The sequence below is a fragment of the Gallinula chloropus genome (assembly GCF_964237585.1).
Source record: "Gallinula chloropus genome assembly, chromosome: 2".
Taxonomy (NCBI): Eukaryota; Metazoa; Chordata; class Aves; order Gruiformes; family Rallidae; genus Gallinula; species Gallinula chloropus.
Window position 1 is genome coordinate 13,804,280 of NC_140086.1, and position 24,145 is coordinate 13,828,424.

General features: G+C 46.5%; 1 protein-coding gene across 1 annotated transcript; it reads right to left on the reverse strand.

The window, feature by feature from the left end:
* Nucleotides 1-450: 450 nt before the first annotated feature.
* ZHX2 (zinc fingers and homeoboxes 2) lies at nucleotides 451-9,583 on the reverse strand (the record flags this gene model as incomplete). The annotated part of the gene is made up of 2 exons (XM_084280028.1): nucleotides 451-2,097; nucleotides 7,081-9,583. One exon carries the CDS (start codon nucleotides 9,581-9,583, stop codon nucleotides 7,085-7,087), a length of 2,499 nt encoding a protein of 832 aa, XP_084136154.1. The 3' UTR covers nucleotides 451-2,097; nucleotides 7,081-7,084.
* Nucleotides 9,584-24,145: the final 14,562 nt, after the last annotated feature.

The following is a 24,145-nucleotide window of genomic DNA, read 5'->3' on the forward strand; positions in this document are numbered from 1 at the left end:
GGAATATTAAGCTGCCAAGCGGCTGTTAAAAACTGCACACAAGGGCAATTAAAATATTAGCATCCTCTCATGTAAGCAAAGCAGACAGAAGTGGCAATTAGTTTCAGTTACAACTTCAGCGTCCTGGAGGAGCATCCTCAGAGACAGTTTCTTTTTGGCCACCTGACGCTTGCATGCATGAGGGGTAAGGATGCATCCGCCTCCACACACAGAGGAGCATGATGCACAACACCATCTGTCGTGAGAAACCTTGTGCTGAGCAGCAGAACACGTGTGCAGACTGCCTTTGCCCCATCTAAACGCAGGGAGCACAGGCATGGCCCCAGCCGGTTGCTTTTTGGTACCGGACAGACAACTTCAGTATAAGGAAAGTTGCTGAGCTCTTGCCACCACCCACCACTTAATAAAAATAGCTGTCCCCATGACTCACACCTAAAAAGTTCTTCTTTTTTCCTTTCATTCATTTGTTCACTCATTCATTCAGGTTGTGACTGCAGCCAAAATAAAGGTGCCTCCCAACTCACCATTCCCGGGCATTGACCCTCTCACACAGGGAAGAGCTACCTAACAGGAAATAAACATCAGTCCTTCACCAAGTTCCCTTTAATCTGGGTAGCATTTGCCAAGCCGATTACTGCAAAACCATTCAAAACCCTAATTGCGGCTGTTGCGCCCCAAGAAGAGCTGGTGGGGGCTGAGTTTGGGTTTTAAATGGAATAAAACGGGAAACAAAAAAGATACGAGAAAAAGGTTACCAAAATGTTTAACCTTTGTTTTATTGAGTTACAACAAATGAGCAACAAGTTAGAAAAGTTGGATTTATTCAAACTCCCTAGCATCGTATTTGTGCAGCGTACTGAAAGGTGGGAAAGGTTTCTGAACCCAGCTCATCAGAGGAACGCACTGGACGGCTCTTGCACTCGCCTGCCTGTGTGCCCACACTCCTGCTCCCCCTCCTCATCCTCACCCGTGCACGGATACACACCCCCACCACAAATCCAAATCAGCAGTATTTGAAAGAAAAAAGTGCACTCAGGAACCTAAAATGAATCTAAAAATTTAGTGGCAAGGATTAATCAGAAGTTTCTGTTGTGCACTACACCACCTAAAGCTGGCAGGCAGACTGTTGGTTACGGTGCCCGGCGTTGGACCAGCCGAAAAAAAAAAACCAAACCACAAACAAGTTCAGACTATGAAGCATCTTAAATTTCCTTGCTCCAACCCCTCTACCCCTCCGGGGGTTGTTCTGCATGTTTAAACAAAAAGTGCTAAAAAAAAAAAAAAGGAAAACAACAAGAAGAACAAAAAGGCGTTTAGCCAAGTCTCCAGAGTCCCACGGCCGGGCTGCCATGTGAAGAGTGAAGTACAGGAGCAGAGAAGACTCAATTTGTAGGAGCACAGAAAAGCAGAGATGTAGATACTTCAACCAGTAGCAGGTGACCATAAAACAAACCAAAAAAGTCAAAACGACAAGAAAAAAAAAACAACCCCCAAACCCCCAACCATTCCAGAATGACCCTCCCCAACCCCGTAACGCGTTTAAGTGGGCTGAAATGTAAACCAGGGTGGGGATCTGGGCTCAGGCGTTGATCTGCATCAACAAGACTCCAAAAAAATTGCAACTCTGTCTTAAAATGCTTCAGAAAAAAAAAAGATCTCCTCTCTCCCTCCCCCAGAAAAGACGCTGCCCTCCCCCCAACCAACCCCCAACTTCTGCAGTGGCATTATATGCAAGAATAATCTGCACCTATTAAAAAGTTAACAAAATTTTCCACGTAGTACAAATCTGTTCCAGTAGAGGAAGAGGCTGTGCAGGTAAGAGGGTGGGAGAGAAGCTAAGGAGAAACCTATGTACAAGGACCCTTTTCTTCTTTTGTTTCTTTCTTTTCTTTTTTTAATGCAGTAGTAGGACTTTGGCACTATAAACGATCCCATGACGATGCTCCACGAGAGTATTCTCGCTGTGCCTCTGCGAGCGCAGTCTGAGACTTGGAGTCGCCACACGCCATCCCAGCCCAGGCAGGAAAATAGAGCTTCCTTCTATTTTCAGACAGCATCTCCCCTTCGGTGTCAGGACAGTGCAGCTGAGGAGTAACCCTGCAAAAGTCACGAGAGCAGCAGATTATTTTTGAAAGGCACCACAAACAACTGAGCCACCAACGAACATGGTGTCCAGTTTACATCCCGGCACAGGGAGTAGCACCGTGTCCTGTGCTAACGATACCTGGAAGCCTGTCCCTACCACAGCCTGACACTGCAGCAGGGCAATGGATTTTTGGTGCAAGTAACACCCAGCTAATAAATAACCCCCTACAGATTTCTAACAGGGATATGCAACCCAGCCTTGAGTCACTCCCCAGGCAGATCCTCACGGTGGATCAGAGACGATGTGTACATGGGTTGGGGCAGCTACTTTGTGACCACAGGACGAATGGTGCTAAAGGTGCTAAAGACTTCAGGTCTCACCCCCCAAATCCTCTCATTAAATGTTTTTTTTTGTGTGATTTTAGAGCTAAACAAACTGCAAGACAATGGGGAAAAACAAGATACATGCTCACGCCCTGCAAAGCAGCTCCCTGTCTCTGCTACAAGTCCTGCAGCTACATAAGGCCGCACCATGGACCAGAGATTAAAAAACACCCCCTAAGCCCCACCTTTCAAATTCTTACCCCCCACCTACACATAGCCCAGCTCCCAGCACAGAGGCATAGCTCTACACTTCAGCGCTTTCCCCCCACTGCGGTGTAAACGTGCCAGAAGTACGAGCACTCACTTGGGGTGGAGCTGTACACAGCGGCACGAGGCGGCTTTCCTGCACCGTCTTCCTCGCCCATCCTGCAGCAGTGCCCACCAGAAGCTGAGCTCAGCTTGGCAGTTCACACCTTTTGTGAATGTTCCTACCAGGTCTGTAACTTCCCACAAAAGCGGGGAGCTCTGCAGCACAGGAAGCAACGCGGTCATACCTGGCTGCACCAACACCAATGGCGAAAAGAAAAAGCCCTTTCCTCAAACAGCCCCCTGCTCCTCCCAGCTCCTATGAAAACTTTAATGGCTGCACTGGGTTTTGCTTCCCCTTTTGAAGTCTTTCATTGCGTTACAGGTCAGGCGCCTGACGTGCCATTTCCCCTGGAAACAGCGAGGTGAGTCCTCGCGACTCCGGCCTCGCTCCCTGAAATGCCTTAGGGTGACCTGCAAAAGACCACTGCTCGACCCCACGCTGACTTCAGGATGGTGCCTTGGAGCTCAGCACCCGTACCAGGCACTATAGCTAACTTCATGGATGAAGCCCCAAACCACAAGAAAACGGAGAACCTGGGCAGACAGGCAGGGAAACCCCAGTGCTGTTCACTTTTACCAGTTTCAGACATGTTCGAGGAACGCATGGAGCCACCAGCAACTGGGTGATCTCAGCTCCTGGTGCTCCGAAAAGGGTCCAAGAGGACTCAGACCACCTCTGATGTCCAGTATGATGTGTCCCGCAGAAGCAAGGGCTGGTAACTTCCTTCAGGCTGCTTTTCCTGGTGCACAACTCCCAGAGAGAGTTTTCCTCTAGCACACTGCCACAGAGCAGTGGTCACAGCCATCAAGACCAGAGCACATGTTCTGCAGGGCACCCACCTACTTTGCTCCCACCGTGAGCCACGGAGTCTGGTGACTACATCTTGCAGGGTTTGGGCTTAAAATGGAGACCGTGAGACAACTCTAAAAAAGAAAGTTTACAGCAGAGGTGGTGGAAAAAAGTATGCTTCTGAGAAAACCAGAAAAGCTTTGGACTGAGGAAATACCGATCTTGGGAAAACCCCATGGGGAGACAATGCTGTGAAGAAAGCCAGGGGTACCTGCCAACCACTCTGGCATGCTCTGGTCCTGCTCTCCTGTCTGAGCTGCCATTTGCTGTATTTCATTCAGGTCCAGTTTGTTTGTCAGGGTTGTGCAAATGGGGACAACAGACCTAATTTTGCCCCAGACTGTTGGAAGGCAGGAGTGCCTCTATTGATAAAGGGAGCTATAAAGCACTCTCTTGATGGACCAGTTGGGCACCATCATTATGCAGCACGTGGAGCCCTTTCAGTGAACTTTAGTACACCCTCAGCAGCCACTCTGTATCTCGAAGGCCCCAGTACCTTACGGGGACAAGTCTCCCAGAGTCACTGAGCTGCTCTGGGGAATAAATCCAGTTTTGCCAAAAGCTCTGGATACAGACCTAGTAAGAGCCTTCTCTCATCTCTGTGAATCCTGCTCTTGCCTAGGCCAGGCACCTGGGGAACTCCCACTAGTTGCAGCAGCATTTGACAAACACGGATCAGTTTTGAAAACCTCCATTTTCTAAAGCATGACATCTGTCTAGGCTGTAACACAAATACTCCACAATGGTTTCAGACTCCTAAAGCTACGACCTGGAGCAGAGAGTGACCCAGAGTGTCTGGAGGAGCTCAGGTTTACAAAAGCCACACACAAATTCAGCCAACAACAGGCATGGAGATTAATCACCAGAAAACGTTCACTTTAAACTACACACATTGAGCTCAGAAAACAGCAACACTGTGAGGATCAAAGGAGCATGTTTCTGCTCAGTGTAGGGTTTGGCAGTGAAAGGCAGGAGTAGTCATCCCTTGTCAGCTCTTCAGTCCACCTCCTGTGTGCAGCCAGGACAGTGACATGACCCCTCTAAGGTACTAAGGAGTAAGATGTTGGGAAAAAAAAAAATCAGACTTTTATATAACAGCAGGCAGAAACAAGCTGCCAGGTCTTACAGAGTCTTTGCTTTTAAGTCACACCTTGGATGTCACCTAAGATAATACCTTGTTGATTTAACACCAGAGTTTTAGTTAAAAATTAAGATCGACTTACACAACTTATCCTGAAGGAAAAAAGGAGCCAGTAGCTGGCATTTTTTCACTGATCCCATCAGTGTGGGGTACAAAGCTTCCAGCTCTAGTGTCACAAAGCCTGTGACAACATCTCCATGCAGGCACTGGAGAGCTGGCACTTATGTTCCTGGGCTGAGACTTACAGGGATAGTAAAAAAACAGTGAAAGAGACTTTAGGCTTTTGTCAAGTCCCCAGGCCAGCATGCTGAGAAACAGGCAAAGAGCACAGGACAAAACAGTTCTCTGATTTTCCTGCAGCTGAAGCCCTGCTCCAGTCCATCTCTTCTCAGTAGGTGTATTTTACCAACAGCCACCAGAAAGCTCCTCCTCAAAGGATAACCCAGCAAATCTCTAACTGAGATCAAAGTTTCTGATAACAATCTTGTTAGCTTCACAGCCATCACCATGCCCAGGGCGTGAAGGCAGGAAGCTCACCCTGACGTACCCTACGTGCTGCTCACATGCAAAAATGCGAGCTCCGAACCTACGCTGCTGGAAGGGGGTTGCTGCAGAGCTTGGTTTCACAGTGCAAGAGGTTTGTAAGAAACTGTGGCTTCAGGCAAACCCCACCTCTCCTGCACTCCTCTCCATTCCCCCTCCTAGCCCTGTGTCTGCTTCCTCTCCTCAGTATGAACATTTATAGCTAGAAGGGGGAAATAACCCTGGAAGAAACTTCTACCCTGGCTCTGCTTTCTTACGCAGCGGCACAGGAGTGGCACCCCAGCACGCCTCAGGCTGAGGTTCCCGGGTCCTTCCTCCTTTAATCTTTGCCTTTTCCACCCAGGTAACAACCTGCTCCTCACATCCCTAATTACCAACTTCCACAAGCATAAGGCAGGGCAGTGCCCTGCATCACAGTCTAGAGCTTCACTCTGAGGTGCAAATGCTGCGATAACATTTCTCCAGATGAGCAAACACACAATTCATGGTTCAAAATAAAACCACTGTAGGATTTCCTTTTTCAACTCCAAGAAAACATTCAGGAGACTCCAGGACAAGTACTGCACAAGGAAGTGGTGGTCTCCAGTCTCCGCAACACGCAGTTCAGTTCAAGTAACTGGCAGCTGCGGTTAGGAAGGTCTTCAATGGGAGTGCGGAGGAACTTCTATCTGGATTGTTTCTTAGTTTTTAAATATTTTATGAGTAATGCTGAAATATATTGTACTTACTGGACTGCTGACTCTTTCTAGAATAGGTGTTCTCTCACTGCAGTTGTTAACAGAGGGTGCTGAGGGATGAATTCTAGCTTAAGGAGACTCCAGTCTGGGAGAGACAGGTTCTGCTATGCTGAGCACAAAGCGTTCCAGGCTCCAATGAACCCAATTCAACATGCAAGTCAAGAAACGCTGACTGTGCTTGCTCCAGATTTATACCCGTGAAACTGTGATCAGAAACAGGCTTCAGGTCTCCAAATATCACGCCCTTCCACATTGTAAAAGACTGCACAGAACCTCCTTAAAGAAAGGCCCTACAGCTTGCTTTTAGGCTCAAGATCCTGTGAAGAGCAGCTGCTAAAACACCCACACAGCTTAGTCTGGGGCATTTCCTAAGCCTCTAGAGTGAGCAAGCAGAACAAAGCAAGGTCAGAGATAGTTCTCACCTGCAAGAGGAAGTGAGCACATTTACATGAGCCACTTCAGTCCCCAAAACATTATTTTTAAAATTATTTTTACTTGGTGTTTTATAAAGAAGCATCTCTGTCCTGGGCCCTTCCCACAGCAACCTTTAATTCTGAGTGGAGCAGGATGCTGCAAAGGGAGGATCCAAGGTGCAAACCCAGCCATAGCACAGCCTGAGATCAATGAGCTGTTAGCAAGGGGCAGTATTAGCAACTAGCATTACTTACTGTTTCCTTAAAGGGCTCAAGCACTGCAGAGGTTACATATGTTGTTTAAAGGCAGAAATTTTAAGGACTGATCACTTGGAGCAGGGTGGGGGGGTGGGGGAAATAAATAAAGGTCACCTTTATCACAGACTTAACCCACCAAGAGACAAAAAAGAAGGAGAATGGCACTAAACCCTCCCCCACACTGTGCAGTTGCTCTAATTTACAAGCAGGATGGGTCTCCCTTTTGTCCAGACATCCAGCAGGCACAAGGATTAAGGCAGGGATGGACTCCAGGGATATATGCAGAAGAGAGGCTACGGGATGCTGGAAGCACACCCAGAGAGGGGCAGGCTCAGAGAAACAGCGCACCATCAGCATTACCTGTCTATACGTGGGAATTGTCTCCAGCTATACTTTCAGAGTCAAAGTCTGCCAGCTCTGCCTGGCCTTCTGGTGCCGTATGGCTCCAACTGTCCGTACAGTCCGATGCGGCGTCTTCCTCGCCCACCGTCACCTCCACCCAGTTGACCTCAGCAGTCTCCTCGTTCTCCTCGCTGCCGTGACCGTCGTGGCTGTTGCACTCTAACCTGTCTGTACCCTCCGCTTGATTCCCCAACAGAGAGTCTTTCAGTGGCTCACAGTCTCTTTTTGCTCTCACCACTAGTTTCCCCCCATTCTCTTCATTCAGTTTTTTATGCTCTTGGTGATGCTGCCGAGTTACCTCGTTACCATTCTTTGGACTCTCGGTGTGTTTTGATCCCTTCTTCTGGCTTTGTTCATTCCGACCATCAACACCATACTGCTGCTGGTACTGGTCAATCCATTTAAGAGACCCTGTTCTTAGTGAAGACCGGTTTTCCTTGAACCAGCGAACTATTTCAGTTCTCGTGAGCCCAGTCTGAGATGCTAACTGGTCATACTCCTGGGGGGATGGCCACTGGGTCCTTGCAAACGTGCTTTTCAGTAGATGAATCTGCTCTTGGGTTTTCTTCAGTGTGGCGGAGGACCCCGATAAAGCACCAGGGAGCTGAGAGCTACTCAGCAGTTCTGCCTGGCTTATTGCACCATTGGGAGTTCCTTGATCTTTAATTTTTCTGTATGATCCCATTGAGTCCAAGACAGCTTGCTCCATGCTGTCCCTTATCTTTCTCCGCTCAGAGAACCATGAATCTATCTCTCTCCGACTCAGCTTAGTCTCCACTCGAAGCCTCTCCAATTCTCCTTGGGTAGGAAAAGAGCATCTCAGGAAACTCTCTTCCAGGGCCCTCAGCTGCTCCTGGGTTTTCTCTTTGAATCTCTGGGGAGTAAAATCTGGGTATGGGTGAAATGAACGGCTGTGTCGACCAGCTGAAGGTGCTACTTGATCTTTCCCTAAAGCATCGCCAGGGATGTGAACAACACCCCTTTGACTTCTGTACCTGTGGTCACTGAACCACTTCTTGATCTCACTCCTAGAAAGACCTGTTGCTTCGATCAACCGGTAGACTTCTGCATCGTCAGGAAACTGGCTTGCCATGAAACTGGCCTTCAGCTCTGCTATCTGCTCCTTGGTCTTTTTACGCTCACTGGCTGGCGTCAGCGGTACAGCAGTCATCTTGGCAGGGATCTCAGGCACCTGAACTACGTGAGGACGCTTGGCCTCTGGGGCACTTGATAAGCTCTGTATTGTCCTCTTTTGCCCCTGGTTTGGGGCAACAGCAAGCGTAATTGGCGAGCAGGAAACAGTTGAACCATTTGAGACAGGAGTCAAAACCAGACCAGTCTGGCCCAGTATTTGACAAGGCAAAGCTGTCTGGATGATGGGCTGAGGCATTTTTGCAGTTGTCAAAGGAGCTGGCAGGACAGTGATGGTTTGTGGAACCGCCTGAATAGTACCATTGAACATCTTCTTCCTTGCCTCCTCCACTTCTTCAGGAGACCAACTGATACCATGCTTCAAACGTTGCGTAGCAAACCAGATGCGGATTTGTTCTTCTGGATGTTTTGATGCAGCTGTCAACCATGACAACTCTGCTTGCGTTGGGTAAGGAAATTTATTGAAGGAGTTGATCATAGTGGCATTAGTGTCCAGTGCTGAGTTGTATTTGGTACTGTTCAGAGGTACTGGGACCTTGGGGACAAGGTTAATATTTGGTGGCAGCTGTACAGAGGGCATAACGTGGGCTAACACATCATGAAGGAGGTCTCCATTTATACAAGCAATAGCTTCAGTGGCTTCAGTTACGATGCGGGGAAGAGCGCCGTCCACGTGGTTTTCTGTAACTCCCTCTTCTGGCTTTTTGGGACCCTTCTTGGTCTCTCCTTTAGGCTTTCCCAGTTTCATCATTGGCGTTTTACTCGCGCTAATTCCTCCAGGAAGCGAGTCATCACACTCTGCGGTTTCCAGCCCACTGCTTGCGACAGTGACATCGTTAGCAGTGGCCTCGATGGACTGCTCTAGAACAGTCTGATTATTGCGTTTAATTAATTTCAGTTTAAAGTTGGTTTCTCCTGGGTGGTATTTTGTGTTGTGGTCAGATAAAGAATCGTATTTTTTGGTTGTGAAGTTGCATTCAGCACAGACGTACAGGGGGTTCAGAATGACATTTGGATGCTGAGTGTCAACGTGCTCTGTAAATTCGTTTAGGTTTTGCGTTGAGTAAGGGCAGTATTTACACTCATAGCCACCCTGGGGTTTCCTAGACTGATTTTCAGCTGGGGGTTTCGCCTCCACCACTTCGCAGTCTTTGACTGAGCTTTCTGAAGGCCAATTTTTTTTGGAGTCCTGCTGCTGTCCACCAGACCCCTTCTCTTTAGGGGCCTCTGTGCCCTCGGCACCTTCCTGCTCCACAACTTCAGAAGTACGCACCATACAGGGAGTCGTTGACTTTCTTTTGCTAGCCATGGCAGCTGCTGGCACCAGGCTGTTGTCCCAAACGATGACTGACTTTTCTTTGAAAAGGGTGAACACTGAATTCAATGGATCTTGCAACCTTCCTGGATTATTTTACTCCGTTCTGTTTAATGAAGAACTTCCACCTGGGCTGTAACCTTCAGCTCCACCACTAGACCTGTCACCTGCATGACACCTGTGAAACAAAGCACACGTCATTAGGCACTGGTCTATAAAACACAGATTTAGCAGAAATCCACAGCCACTTAAGCGGCTGTTTTGGACAACAATGAACTTTTCCTCATCATCAACCAAGAGCCAAACATCTTACCACAAAAATAAAAGCAGTGGGTGATTTGCAATGAAGCACACCACAGGAAGAAAATTATTTTAAAACAAATAAGATGAACAGGCAGGGAATTTTAATCGCCACTAGACTTAATGTGTTTAAGCTAGAAAAGAAAGAAGAACCAGCTATAAATACTGCATCTTTTTATAGAATCTGCAGTTTCTAATAATTATTATTTTGAAGGCTGCAGATTTGAAATTGAGTGCGATTTATATTAAACTTAATTACTTCCCACTGTCACTTACCTTGTAAATATGTCTACTAAGTGATTGTGGTTACTAATGATGGGTGATTTCTAAATAAAGCTATAGGGCCTGCCTTAGTTGTAAAGGCAGAAAGAAGAGGTGATGTAAATCAACATTTTCAAAGTTGCTAGGTTCAAAAAAACTGGCAGCAGATCTATGGAGGCCTATCAAGTGTTAGGGAACAGAATTTTCCTTAAAACACCACTCTCCTCTCAATATTGACATAGGTAGCTAGCAAAGATCACAGAAGCCCTTAGATACCTTTTAAACGTGGTCCCTTCTTGTGACCCTGCTGATCCTCTCATCAAACCCCAATTTGTGCATTTCACTACCTACAGAATTAAAAATAAATGTATCTTTTTTTTTTAATACCACAAGTCCTGTGTCGAAGTGTTTTTGGAACTTCCCAAATGCAAGAATTCTGTAAAGTAGTTTTTAAAAGGATTGAGATCGATGTCAGTCAAAACACCCACAAAAAAAACTACACCAGTTACTTTAGGATCTATCTGTGCCCATCAGGATTGCGTGGACAGGAGGTGGTGAATTTAGTTGTCAGGACACGTTCATTAATTGGAAAAAAAATTTCAAAATTGAAGAAGTCCCTCTCCTATTTGCTAAGATGCTTTTCCTAATTAATCCTTGACTCCAATTTGCTCTTCTTCCTGATCAGATGGGCTCAACACTTCCAGTCCTGAAAACTCATCTTTTATAATTGAGGAGTCCATGGGATGGAAGAGGCACTGGGGTGTACGAACTGGAGCAGGATGAAAGTAGGTATTTTCAGAGTGGGAAAGACCTGCGTTGATTTGTGCAAAAGCACATTAAATCTGAACCAGAGAGCTAGTGAAAGATGTGCCAGCCCATGGCAGGGGGATGGAACAGACAGACAATCTCACACAAACCTGGTGAAGTATTGGAACACCTAGCAGTGTTCTCCCTTTCTAATGTATGACCTTCTGCAAAATTCATGTGGCAACATCCACAAAAGGAAGAAAATTCAAAAGATTCACAGAATCACAAGGTTGGAAAAAACCTTTAAGATCATCAAGTCCAACTGTTTCTGTCCTATGCTAAACCATATCCCTAAGTACCTGATCTGCCCTTTTTTTAAACACATTCAGGGATGGTGACTCAACCCCCTCCCTGGGCAGCCTGTTCCAGGCCCTGACAGCTCTTTCAGTGAAGGACTCTTTTCTTAACATCTAATCTGAACCTGCCCTGGCGCAGCTTCCCAAGTGACAGCTGGTTAAGTTACCTATCCCATCAGCAATAACTGCATCTCTACTCTGAACTAAAGCACTATCCCCCTCGTTTACTAGGATGGCAAAGCAGAGGTCGTTGCCAGCACACCATCCTTCAGTTACCAGAGCGCCATTCCCAGGCTGTCTTCCATTTAGCCTGGCGCTGTCTCCTCCCCCTTCTCATCTTGTTTAAAGCTCTATTAATGAGCCCTGCCAGCTTCTTTGGGAGTAACCTTCTGCCCCTTGGGGATAAGTGCTCCCCCTCCCTAGACCGCAAGCCTGGTGATGCTCAAGCCAGCCCATTGTCAAAGAACCCAAAGTTCTGCTTCTCACACCATGGTCACAGCCAGGTATTCATTTCCTGCCTCTTCTCATTCCATCCCTCCCCATTTCTTGTAGTAGGAACGATGGAGGAAAACACTATCTGTGCCCCAGATCCTTGCACCATGTGTCCCAGGGCCCTTAAATCCTTTTTAACGTTCCTCAATTTTCATTTATGGATTTCATTTCTACCTACTTGGAAAAATAGAAGTGGATAATAATCTGTGGGCCTGACCAAGGTTGGAAGTCTTCTTGTTAAGTACCTAACTGAGGCTTCCTGAAGGCAGCAGACCTCCCTATGGAATGGGTCTCGACTACAGGTTGATCCCTCAGTTCCCTCTAGAAGGGAATCCCCTAAGACAACGACCCATCTTTTCTTCTTAACAGAGGCTGTTTTAATGGTTTGCTTAGGGGGTCTTGTCCTAGGGAACACTACCTCAGATACAGTTATCCTATCAGCCATCTCATTATCTGGCTGGTCATCTTCCAGTAGGGCCTCATATCTATTACTGAGGGGAACCTGGGGAGAAAGGACAGGCATGGAAGGCACTCTCCTACTGCCCTTGCCATGTACCTGCTTCCATTCATCCCTTTCATTTAGGCTGTCCTGCCTGGGGCTCCACCGACCTACCTCCATCTCAGCCTCCCTAACGTTAGTGAGTCTTTATAGTTTGTCTTTGAGCACATCTGCCTCATCCTGCAGGTATGCTGCTCGCTGAGGAGATTCCTTATCTGTTCACACAGCCCTGATCAGAGCTGCCTCCTGCTACCAGCATGCTGTGGCATTCCTTGCATCCTGAGACCTGCACAGCTACATGCTGCTGTGGTTGTCTGAACTGGGCTCCTTCTTCCATACTGGAAGGTGTTGGGGTCCTGACCCTGCACTGGGTAGGCACCATTGCTCAATTCCTTACCAGAGATTAGCGACCCTCACCAGCCAAACTCACCTGTCAGCTGATACTCACTGAGTATCTCCCCCCTGCCCAAAGGAACAACGAGCTAAGAACAAAAAGATAAAAGAATGGGATAGAAAAGAATGAGCAGAGAACAAGAGGTATGTAGGTTACAACTTTGAATCAATCAAAGGTTTCTTGGAAGTCAAACTAAATGTTTTGAATTCCCCAGTCTCTGGAAGCTCAGCGAGCTCTTCACTGCACCGAGGTGTTGCACTGAGCTCCCACCTCTAATAAGGATCAGGCACAAGCAAAGATGTTTTGATATGGAGGCAGAGCCAAGGTCCTTCCAAAACATACATGAATTAGTGGACAAATGAAAAACTTTGTCTGCTAGTTTAGCTAGAAAAATTGTACAGATTGTTGGTTCTTTTCCATCTTCTATTTCACAGAGTGGTTTTTCTGTGTGTCTAATTACTAGTTTGCTAACCCTACACTTCATTTTTTTACCATGCTAGAATCACTATCAACCACAGCCCAAGTCAAATGCTAATTTTTGGAGATCAGTAACAAAGCCGAATGAGTTTCAGTCCCAGACATACAGTTTGGGGAGTGGGGACCACAAAAGTGGCCAGAGATTATGTCCCTTCAACCTGCATCCTGAAAGAGGGGGATGAAATGAGGCTCAACACCTGCATGAGCAAGGACAGTTTATTGGGACATCCAAGCCAAGGTCCCACCAGGACCTTGGTAAGAATGTAATTTGTGATAAATTAATACACAATTGCTAAGGAAGAATGACTGACCCACCTGGCACATCTTCAGGTAAATTTGCAGGGCCTGACACATCTCATCTGAGGAGATCAGAGAGCAACAGGACCATCTCACAGCTGCTCACTCGAACATCAAAGCCCCAGCAGAAACACAATGTTGCTCCTGACAAAACTGCTTAAATGATGCTGCTTCATTCAGCTCCTGTTTTGGGAGTGACATGTCCCTCCCCTGGAGGTCAGGGGGCAAGAGAAAGTGCAAACCTGACCCCATAAACCTGTTTCACCTGCAGATGGCTGATCCTCCAGATAGCAATAGCTACCAATATTGGGGGGGGGGGGAAGGGAAAGGTCAAGAGCTATCAATGTCAAGTGACATCTACGTCAACAATCAGCTGGAGTGTATGGAGCTCCACCTGGGATGGATGAGGAACTGACCAAGATCAAGTGCATCCTCAGGAAGTTTGCCCATGACATCAAACATGTGGTGCGCCTGACAAGCTAGATGACAACCAGGGGGTCCCTGACAGGCTTTAGAGGTGGGCCTGTGGGAACCTTGTGAAGTTCAACAAGGCCAAGTTCAACATCTTGCACATGAGCCCACACAATCCCAAGCATAACTTGGCCAAGAATGGATCGAGAATACCCTTGAGAAGAAGGACATGGGGGTGTTGGCTGATATAAAGCTCAACAGGAGCCAGCAGTGCACCCTTGCAGCCCAGAAAGCCAACTATATCCTGGGATACATTAACCTGCAGGTCACAATGATTTTAAAGGAGGTAATTCTGTCACTCAACTCTCCTGAGACACACCCCCCCCCCCTCCACATACTGGCTTTGAGGTAAGACAAGATACTGGAAAAAGTCCAGAGGAGACAACAAAGATGATCATGAGAGGGCTGGAACACCCCTCCTATGAAGACAGGCTGAGAGAGTTGGGCTTGTTCAGCCCGGAGAAGAGAAGGCTCTGGGGAGACCTTATAGCGACCATCCAGTACCTGAAGGAGCTACAGGAAAGATGGAGAGGGATTGCTTACAGGGGAAAGTCATGATAGGACAAGGGGTAATGGCTTTAAACTGAAGGAAGGTAGATTTAGATTAGACATTAGGAAGAAATCCTTCCCTGTGAGGGAGGTGAGGCCCTGGCACAGGCTGCCCAGAGGAGCTGTGGCTGCCCCCTCCCTGGCAGTGTTCAAGGCCAGGTTGGATGGGGCTTTGGGCATCCTGGGCTAGTGGAGGGTGTCCCTGCCCATGGCAGGGGGCTGGAACTAGATGAGCTTTAATGTCCCTTCCATCCCAAACTGTTCTATGACTCTATGATTAACCAGCACACAGTGATAGAACCCAAGCTATACTTAACTGTAGTGTAAACTGTATCCATGGCACATGCCCCTCTTCAATGGAGAAAATTCCTATCTAGGGACTACACTGGGGCCAGGGCTATCTGCATCAGAAACACACCTTATTTGCTATTTGTGTTTCCTTATGGTCAGGACCACGCATAACTGATCTCACTTTCAGACTGCTGCAGTGAGGTGGGCACAGAAATGGGGGTGCAGGGCTGCTGCCCCATGAGCACTCCCTGGACACGTGGAGGGAAGGCAACCTTCACACCTCCAGCACACCTGCCACATCTCCTGCTTGTCTTGCCATGCTGGAGGTGCTGCAAAAAATAAAGCCATCCACTTGGGGGGTGGGAGGGTATGTGTGTGTGTTTGCTTTTTAAATGAGCAAATGCACAAAGCTGCAAAAGGCACCCAGGTAAAAAACCCAGAAGTGCTTGGATCCAAGCAGACAGCTGCCATCATGAATAAGGCCCAAACCACAGAGAGCTTGTGCACAGGAGCAAGAGCTTTTCATTTGCTTTGCTTCAGCAAAGCCATCCAGGACAGGAACATACAGGTCAGAAGCAATATATCCTTTAAAAGCTCTCTCCCCAAAAGTGCATCACAGGGGAATTTACCATCCCTTCCAGGACATGTAACCAGCCACGCTGCAATCCTGCACTTCCTCTGCACCCCAGCAGTGATGATCCTCTCCCTCTCAGAACCTTCCCAGCTGGTGGGTCCTGGATTCTCCAGGACTCAAAAGCAGAGATGCTCACGGGGAGGGGGGAGTGGGCATGTTTTTAACACTTGACTCCAACCCACATGGCTGACCAAAAGTGATGCTCATGGAGTTTAGAGCAGAGCAGAAATTAATTAGTATTAGTTGGCAGCACCACAACCCCCCCACGGCCATCTAGCCTTCACTCACAAAGGTGGTGGTGACGTGGACACACGCAGCACAGAGCAGAACTATCATCCTGCTCCATATCACAGAGGCTGAACTTGCATTGGCTCGTGTTGCAGTAATATTATTCTCCTACAAATCCAGTGGTAAGAGGTGAGACACATGTTTCACGGTGCAAAAAAGGAACATTCTTAGGGTGATGTTTTTTCTTCCTTACAACTGTTTTTAGCACGCAGCTGCTACAGTAATATCAAAAAGCACATCAGCTAGCACAGCAAAAACCGCTGTTGCTCTCCACTGTGATAAAACACTTTAAAACATTGCATAATTACATGCAGGAGAATAAGCAGAAGCAAACCAGGGCAAACAATTCCTGCATGATGGATCAGGACTGTTAACGAGTTACAAAAGAAAACCACAGAAAGAAAAGCAGGTTTTGTGAACTACAGCAGAGCTTTTAAACCAGCATTTAAGTCAGAGCTGTGGGCTGCTCTGACACTTCTGCAGTTCATTGTAAACTGAATAAAACACAATTAATGGGGAGGTATGCAGATCGTTACAGCAATAATTTTTGCAGACATGTGAAAAATCACATTTCAGAGTGCTATACATTTTCAATTCACATATGTTGGTGCAGACATTTCTAATTAGAAGAAAAACCCTCCACGGGCGTGTTGGTAGCAGGGTGCTGTGGCCGTGAGTTTTTGTCTACAGAGAAGCAGCAACTGAAAATTTCTCTTTTGTGCAAGGACCAGAGGCTCACACCTTTCAAACCAAACTGCCTCCAGAACTCCTCACTCCCCCAGCAACGTGTCCCGTGAAACTGGATGTCAACACGTCTATGAAGGGGGGTAGAAGCAAACCCAGCGCATATCCCGCCTCTGCCTTGCGCCCCGACAGCACGGTCACGGAGAGGCTCTGTGGGAACACTCGGATAAAACAGAAGCGAGGGCTGATGGTGGAGCTGGGTTGAGGGTAGGATGAAACGAGGTTTCAAAAAGCACCAACAGTAGCAGAAAACCCTGGGGAACCGTGTGCCTAAAGCCAGCCCACGTGAAAGCTGCCTCTTTAAATTAACAGCTCAGCTGCGATGTGACCACTGCGTGGAGAAAAAGAAACTTATTCTGGAAAAACACAGGTATTCCGAAAAAAACCCAAATCACCCCACATAGGCTTTACCAGAATAGGTTGTGTCAGGAAGTGCCATGCAATAGGCATATTTCAGAGGACAGAATAGCTTGTGAGCAGTGAACTAGAGCATTTTCACTCATGCTGCTGCAAAACATGGGAAAAACAGTGGGTTTTCTGTGCCACACGCTGGATGGAACACAAGAGGCCAACCCCTTCCCAGAAAAGGGGAAAGGTGAACATAGAAGATTCACAGCACCCTATTTTAAGTAATCACCCACAATTGCTAGATTGGCTTTTTTCCCCACCCCTTTTTAATAGGCATGCTTAAGTTTTGTTGCTAAAATCTAGATTCAGCTCAATTTTACCTTTTATTCCTCTCTGGAAAATAACAGAGCAACCTACCCAAGATGAAAAACATCACCTCATGGACTGGTGGTTCACACCCTGAACCAGTATTTATATGGTAGCATGGTCACTTGTCCCATCCACGTCAGTGGCCTTAACCTCAGGTCTAGTGGAGACGGTCCCTCTCTAGGAGGGCATCCAGCTAAGCAGACAGAACAAGCAATGACTAAGAGGGAGAGCACCAGCACAGTAAGACAGGAACAAAATCCAGGTCTCCTTGCTTCTCTGCCAGAAAAAAGGGCTGGCAAGTCACAGCTTGCACACTAAGTGGGGTGCACGGGCAACCACAATCAGCACACAAGGGCTGGAGCTCCCACTGGTTTCAGAAGTTGGCAAAGTTTGGTAGGTGCTTTTCTGTTTTACCTTGTAGTGTGGGCAAAAGCGGAGGCACCTGCTTTGGTGTCCTGCTGTAATGTCTTCTCTGGTGCCCTCCACTGGAGTCACAGAAGCTTAGGGACAGAATGGGACCCAAAGTCCCGGTGGCACCTGTACGTATGCACACTCAAAACCCAAAGGTTTTGCTCCTGGGACACAGATCTCTCCTCTGGAAGGAAAAACATAAACTGATCTCTCACAAGCAAGATGATGTATGAGCCACTCATGAAAGACAGACACATCAGCACATGTTTTCAGCACATGCAGGGGGGCTGAACCTCCATCCAACACTGTCCATCTGGCTTCCAGGGCCACAGGCTCCAATGATTGGTCACAAACTATGTCAAAATTATCTCCTTACATCAGTGGTGTGTTTACTGCAAGGGTGAGGACTTACATGTTCACAAGAGAAATGAAGACCAACAGATTTCTTGAGAGAAATAGAAACACTGTAAGAACATTTATTCTAATTACTTTAATTACTTGTCTGTGGAGCTGACTGCATTTTCATCATAGAACTGGATTAAAGTTGCTGGATTTAAGCCATTCTTGAGTTTTTATCCAGCACCATGTGGTGGGAGGGCAACAGGCACAAAAGTTACCCACAGACACTATCTTCAGCTACATGAATAAAACCTGGATATGTCCACCTTAGTTTTATGTGGGGGGAAATAGTTTATAGTGTTTGACTGTTCAGCTTCATTTCTTTTCAGGTGTGCTTCTAAAGTGATTCTCTTTCTGGGAAGGGAGGCATGTTAGAAGTACTCCCCACTTACACAGCTTTTAAGTAGTTGTCCCTCACTGGTGATGACTAAACATCTTGACCGCAATGTCTGGTCCTCTTTTTCCTTCATGTCATCATTCCATGATACCACCACCTAGATGAGGTACAGCTGTATACCTTTTATTTATTGCTATGCATTTTATGTATTATCTTGTATTCTCTCTGTTCAGATTTACTGTTACTAGAGGGATGCTATCACAGCTAAATGCATCCAAAGCAGGAAGATGATTCTGTCACAACCCAAGACATTTATTTCTTCACTCCATGTGTTTACAAAAACTTAAACAACAGTACAGAAGTTTTCCTGCTTTAGGATTTCTCACACTGCTTGTCCCCCTGGGTGTACTTTCCCTCGGTAAATGAACTGCAGGACTGTGCCTTTAGTCAGCCGAGTGTCAATTTTTTCAAGTGAATTTATCAAGGTATTCACAAACACTTCTGCAGGTGAACTGCAATAGGGAAAACAAAATAAAGTCACACACACATTCTCAGCATCCCTCTTGCAAGGCTGAAGGGTAAGATAAGCTCTAAATTTCTTTTAAAAGCACAAACAAAAAAACCCCAAAACAACACACCAAATAAACCCCCAAACAACTGAACAGGAAGCTCACCAAACCAAAACTAACTAAATCCAAAGACTTAACTTCTTGAGAAGCAGCCCCTAAAGCCCTGCCTCTCTTGGCTCAGGCAGCACATACTACAGCACAAAACAGAGAAAACCTTCCAGAAGACCTGATGGAAGGGAAAGAGAAAGGCCTGAGACCAGAAGACAATGTGGTGATAGCTTCTCAGAAGGGTTCAAGGGAAAGGAGAAGTCCACGTCACCAGGATGTCACTGCATACACACAGACTTGTGGGATGTCTGTCCAACTCTGTTCAGCCAACAAAGGAAACACTCTTTGCACCAGCCTTGTCCAAGACAAGAGCAGCACTGAAGCAATACAAAGAGTACCCAGAAGAAAGGATGGAGCTCAATAATTAACACAAAACATTAGTAACATGTGTCTGTAGCTGCACACCTCCCCCTTTGACTCATTCACAACGTATTAGAAAAATGCAGATGGTTTGTGATTTATAACACTGATGAGTCACTGTAGCTCTTTCCCTCACCAAGGGCTTCTCTGAATATCTTCCCATCCCCTGATGAGTAGTACAGATGAGAGGATAATAGAACACCACGAGCAGTCTAGTGTAACATCTTCTTCCCACATAATAGTTTTAATTGTGCCCCCCAAACACTACTATTCTTCTCTCCTACCCCCGTTTACCTCTCCACTCCACTGAACTCAACGGCTATTGCTTCAAGTCATCCAGACTGACACTTGCTTATGCAGCCTGAGCCTTTGCACCAGGAAAAGATTCAGTACACAATAATCTCCCTTTTTAAAACATTAGGTCTGGCTTATAATTGTAACACCTAAAAACATTAACTTTCTGAATGGAAAGTCTTGAGACATGGTGCAGCCATTGAAGGAAGCTCAAAAGCAGAGTCTGGGGTACCAAAAAGCATCGTGGAGCTCACCACACCAAATACCTGCACAGCAACACAAGGGAAACATTCACCCTGGTATTTCCAGCAGCAGGAATTTTACACACACTTCCTTCAAACTGAAGCCATCCTGAAACTGCCAGACAGATTTTCACAGGACCTGAACACCCAGTGCCCTCCAAACTCAGCCAGAAGTTATCAACCAAATCTGATGTCAAAGGTGCTTCAGGACAGCTCCAATTTTAAGCACAGGAAGAGTCAGCCTTTGGCCTCACGTGGCTCAATACCCTGATGAACCAAGGAGGCAAGCCTCAGGCGTCCCATGTTAAAACACATTGTTTCTGTCTGGGGGTGCAAAGAGACCACCACGCACCTACCACTCCAGGCTCAGGAAAGCATGTTGCAGACACCCATGCTGTCTGTGCACATGGCCAGGCTGGGGCCCTCATTCACTGGCTGGATTTCTAGGAGACTCCTCTGATAGAGATGAGCCCCCACACTGTGGGTAAAATACATCTCCTTCCTCAAACCTGATACAATTTCTTTCCAACCACAACAGATGCCCACTCTCCCAAACCAAGACAGACACAAAAAACAGGTGGGTGAGGTCAGTGGCCACATTTTAGCTCTCCCAGCACACAGGAAAGGTGGCTGCTGCTGGTGAAGAGGAACAAGATGCTCAGAAATGTACCGGCCACTGGAGCACTTTGGATCAGTCTGACCTCCTCTGCTCCCCCTGGACCTGGTGAGGAGTGGATTTAGTTCTATTGAGGGGCCTTGCAAGCATCTTGGTGTAAATAACATTCATTCTCACCTTGTCACATTTTACATTGGATTTCTCCTGCTCTGCTTGCTTAAAGGAAAGACTGTTTCAAAAGCAGCCTTGCATCAGACCATGAAAAACACCTGGAGGTTTTTCTTCTCTAAAGCAGTAACATGACTTTCACCAACTATGTAAAACAGGTATCTTTTCTGGATCCTTTCCTCTCATGTAGGAGTCTGCCTGAGATAGTTAGTGACCAATGGTGACCAGAGGATCCCACTGGCCCAGTACTTGGGAGGTTTTACACCTGTTAGATACCTATCCTCACAGAAGGCCTGTGAATTAAGGCACTGCTATTATCCCCATTGCTCAGATGGACAAGTAAGGTATGAAGAGAGTGTGGCTGAGGCTTTGTTAAATGGCCAAACCAATGTATCCCCAAAAGGGATAGGGTAGTAGCAGTGCAAAAATCATGCCTTACCCAAGGCTTTCACCAAGGCTGGAAACTGCATCCAGGTTTTTTGTGCTATAAGCTACTGCTCCATCTTCCAGTAAGTTCAGGTTATCCTCCCAGCTCACAAGTTGAGAACATTTAGCAGCCTCTGCAAAAGGAGCTGATGCCCTTGCATTAGGCCCCAGCAAACAAGCACCCAAGTCACAAAACCACCACAACTCTCACTATACCAGCAGGTTCATGGGAGGAAGCAAAAGTCTGAAGATCAAAGGTCTGAACTATCTGCTTTCCCTCAGAAATCACTCATCAAGCCAGGTGCATGTACAGAGCAGAGAAGCAGCCCATGGGCCTCTGATGACAGCAAACATCCCTTGGTCCTTGCACAGTGTAAGATTTACACTTCTCTGCAGCAGATCATACTGCAAGCAAGCCCACACCAATTGTGCCTGGTCACCTTTTGTTTTAATGCTACGGTTTTTTTCCTGCTGTTGGTGATCTAGATTAAGAGTTCCTAGCATGAATACCATTACCCCTTCATCAGTTCCTTGGTCATCTCTGAGGTCATATTCTGAAAAAGTGATCTGCTGAAAGATGCTCAGTTACTCTGTTCTCCATCATCCTAATCACGTGCTGTGCCTGCTGAAGCTGGTTTATTACATCTGCTGCACTTCATCTCCCACAGTTCCCACTTAGATCACCTCAGCACATAAAATTTGAAGCCAGTAAGAGGAAAGTTTTCAGCATTCTTTTCCAAAGCATATTTGATTCTCTCTCCTTCTCTTAGTAAGCACCTCATACCTATATAAAACACTTTGCTTAAAGTATAAACCTATAAACTGTTTGACAGAGGACCTCCTATGTGTTCAACAGAAGATGGAAGAGACAATAAATACTAAGTCCAGCAAGAAACATCTGCATGGAGTCCTTTTGCTGCAGGTCACAAAACACAACTCACAAAACAACTTACCGGGCATTTAAGGCATCCAATACAAGACCAAAAGCTACCAACTATTGTCCTTAATCAGACACCAGAAGCATTACTCATGTTTCAGATGTCTACACCATCTGAAACTTCAAAAATTAGTCGTTGTTTGGAGCTAATGAAGTTATTCACTAAGTAACACATTCCTACTGCGTACCACTGTTTTAATTTCTTGTCATCCAACAAATATGGTCCTGATCAAATATTTATCTTCCTTAGGATAATCACAGACCATACAGACAGGGTTTGGGGAGGGTTTTTTGGTTTTGTTGGGTTTTCTTTTTAAGAAACACAGTTAGGAAGCCTTTCAAAACGGTGCTTGCTTAGGGGGAAAAGGTCTGCCTTGCCATGCAATACGCTGAGATTTCAGGTGGGTACATTCTGAGTGTCCTACAGGCGCCTATTTGGCGGGATGGCAGATAAATGCCTTTTGCCCCTGGGGATCACAGGACCAAAGAAGCTCCCTCTTCCTCTCTGCAGCACCAGTTGCTGCTGCTGTGATTTGTCACAGGGCAAAGCCACTGCCCTCTGTGCACAGTAACAGTTTTACTGCTGGGAGAATTTGGCACAGCCACAAAGGACCTTTGTTCGTGTCAGAAGTTGGGTGCACAGTGAAATCCTTCCCCCTTGTCACAGAGCTGGATTTCCATAGCTGGGTTAGAAACACTCCTCATCGACTGCAATGCACAAACCCAAACATGATCTCCCTCCCAAACACAAGATCCTTCTTCCCACACCAAGTACTAAAGGACAGAGGAGATGGAAGGGAGCAGTTGCCGCTTTTTGGAACGTCAATTCCTGCAAGCTCTATCCTGCCTTGCAGCACAGGTGGGTCTGAGGGACTGCTGGAGCTCTGCCCTCAATCTCTTCACAGGACTTCTGCTATCTGAATACCACAAGGCCACCTGAATACAAGGCACTCCTATTTCCAGGTATATTCTTGTCCTCAAGAGGCCAGAAACTTGGCAGATAAATGTGATCTAACAAGATATGATTACTCTGTGCCACATTTCCCCATCTGTGTTTAATCTGTCAGCCTGTGTGTGTGAATATATATATATATATATTTCTGTGCAGCAGCTCTGGGGCACTGCTCTGAATCCAGCTGGTCCCACCTTTCCCTCAACTGGCACTTGCAATGAGGGTCCCAAGGTCAGGATATGAGCTGCCAGCACCCAGGAGCTCTGGGAAAGGATGCAAATATGTGGGGCAGGGAACAGAGGGTGAGCACCCCCCAAAACAATGCTGCTGGAAAAGAGTGGGATTTAATGGGATGCGAGTATGTCTGCATTTTCAATTCATCCAGGAAATACAAAGAGGAGATGATTACTGGATCATTCACAAATTATTTAATAGCCCGGTTTAAAAGCAGTGCTTCATTTGGAAATATGCACTGAAAGAGAGTGAAAAGGATCTTTGGAAGTAAATGAAGTATCATCAGACCTGATTATGTATTAAAAAAATAAAGTAATGACACTTGTAAATACAATCAGACTAGCACAGTCCATGCCTTCAGACTTTTACCACAGAGCATGCCACAAAGGATGCATTTTGTTTTTTCCACTTCTCATTTTAAACATCAAGGGATGCAGAACAAACCAGTCCCTACTTCTAGAACTGAATTTCATCTGGACTACTCAAAGCTTGGGTGCTTTGGTGTCCACCTGGCACACTCCTTATGCTCCCAAACCACCAAGGGAGCATGTTTCACCCAGACAGATTATTACTATGCTGAAGAATAAACTGCCAAGGAAAACAAACAAAAAACTGGCAACTCCTCCCATTCATTTATTTCTTACCAGCAGAAACATTTGTCATCTGAACACCTTAAAACATGACAAAGAACACTTGGTGGCTGCCTCCTCCCATCTCCTCCCATGTCTTTTAATCTGGGTGTACTTGCTATGCCCTGTGCAGGCCCAAGTCACCACAGGCATCAGCTTCTTTGTCTCCGTGGATTCTGCCTGGGGCTACTTCATAGCACATCCAAATGAACAAACTGCAACAATAATGCTTGAGCAATACAGAAAAGGAGGAGAACTGCTCCTTAAAACAGTTGCTCACTGAATGGTATTTGTCTAAATCTTTTTCTTTTTTTTTTTTTTTAACTGGGTTTCTTCTCCTCCCGTTTCTGGTGAGTA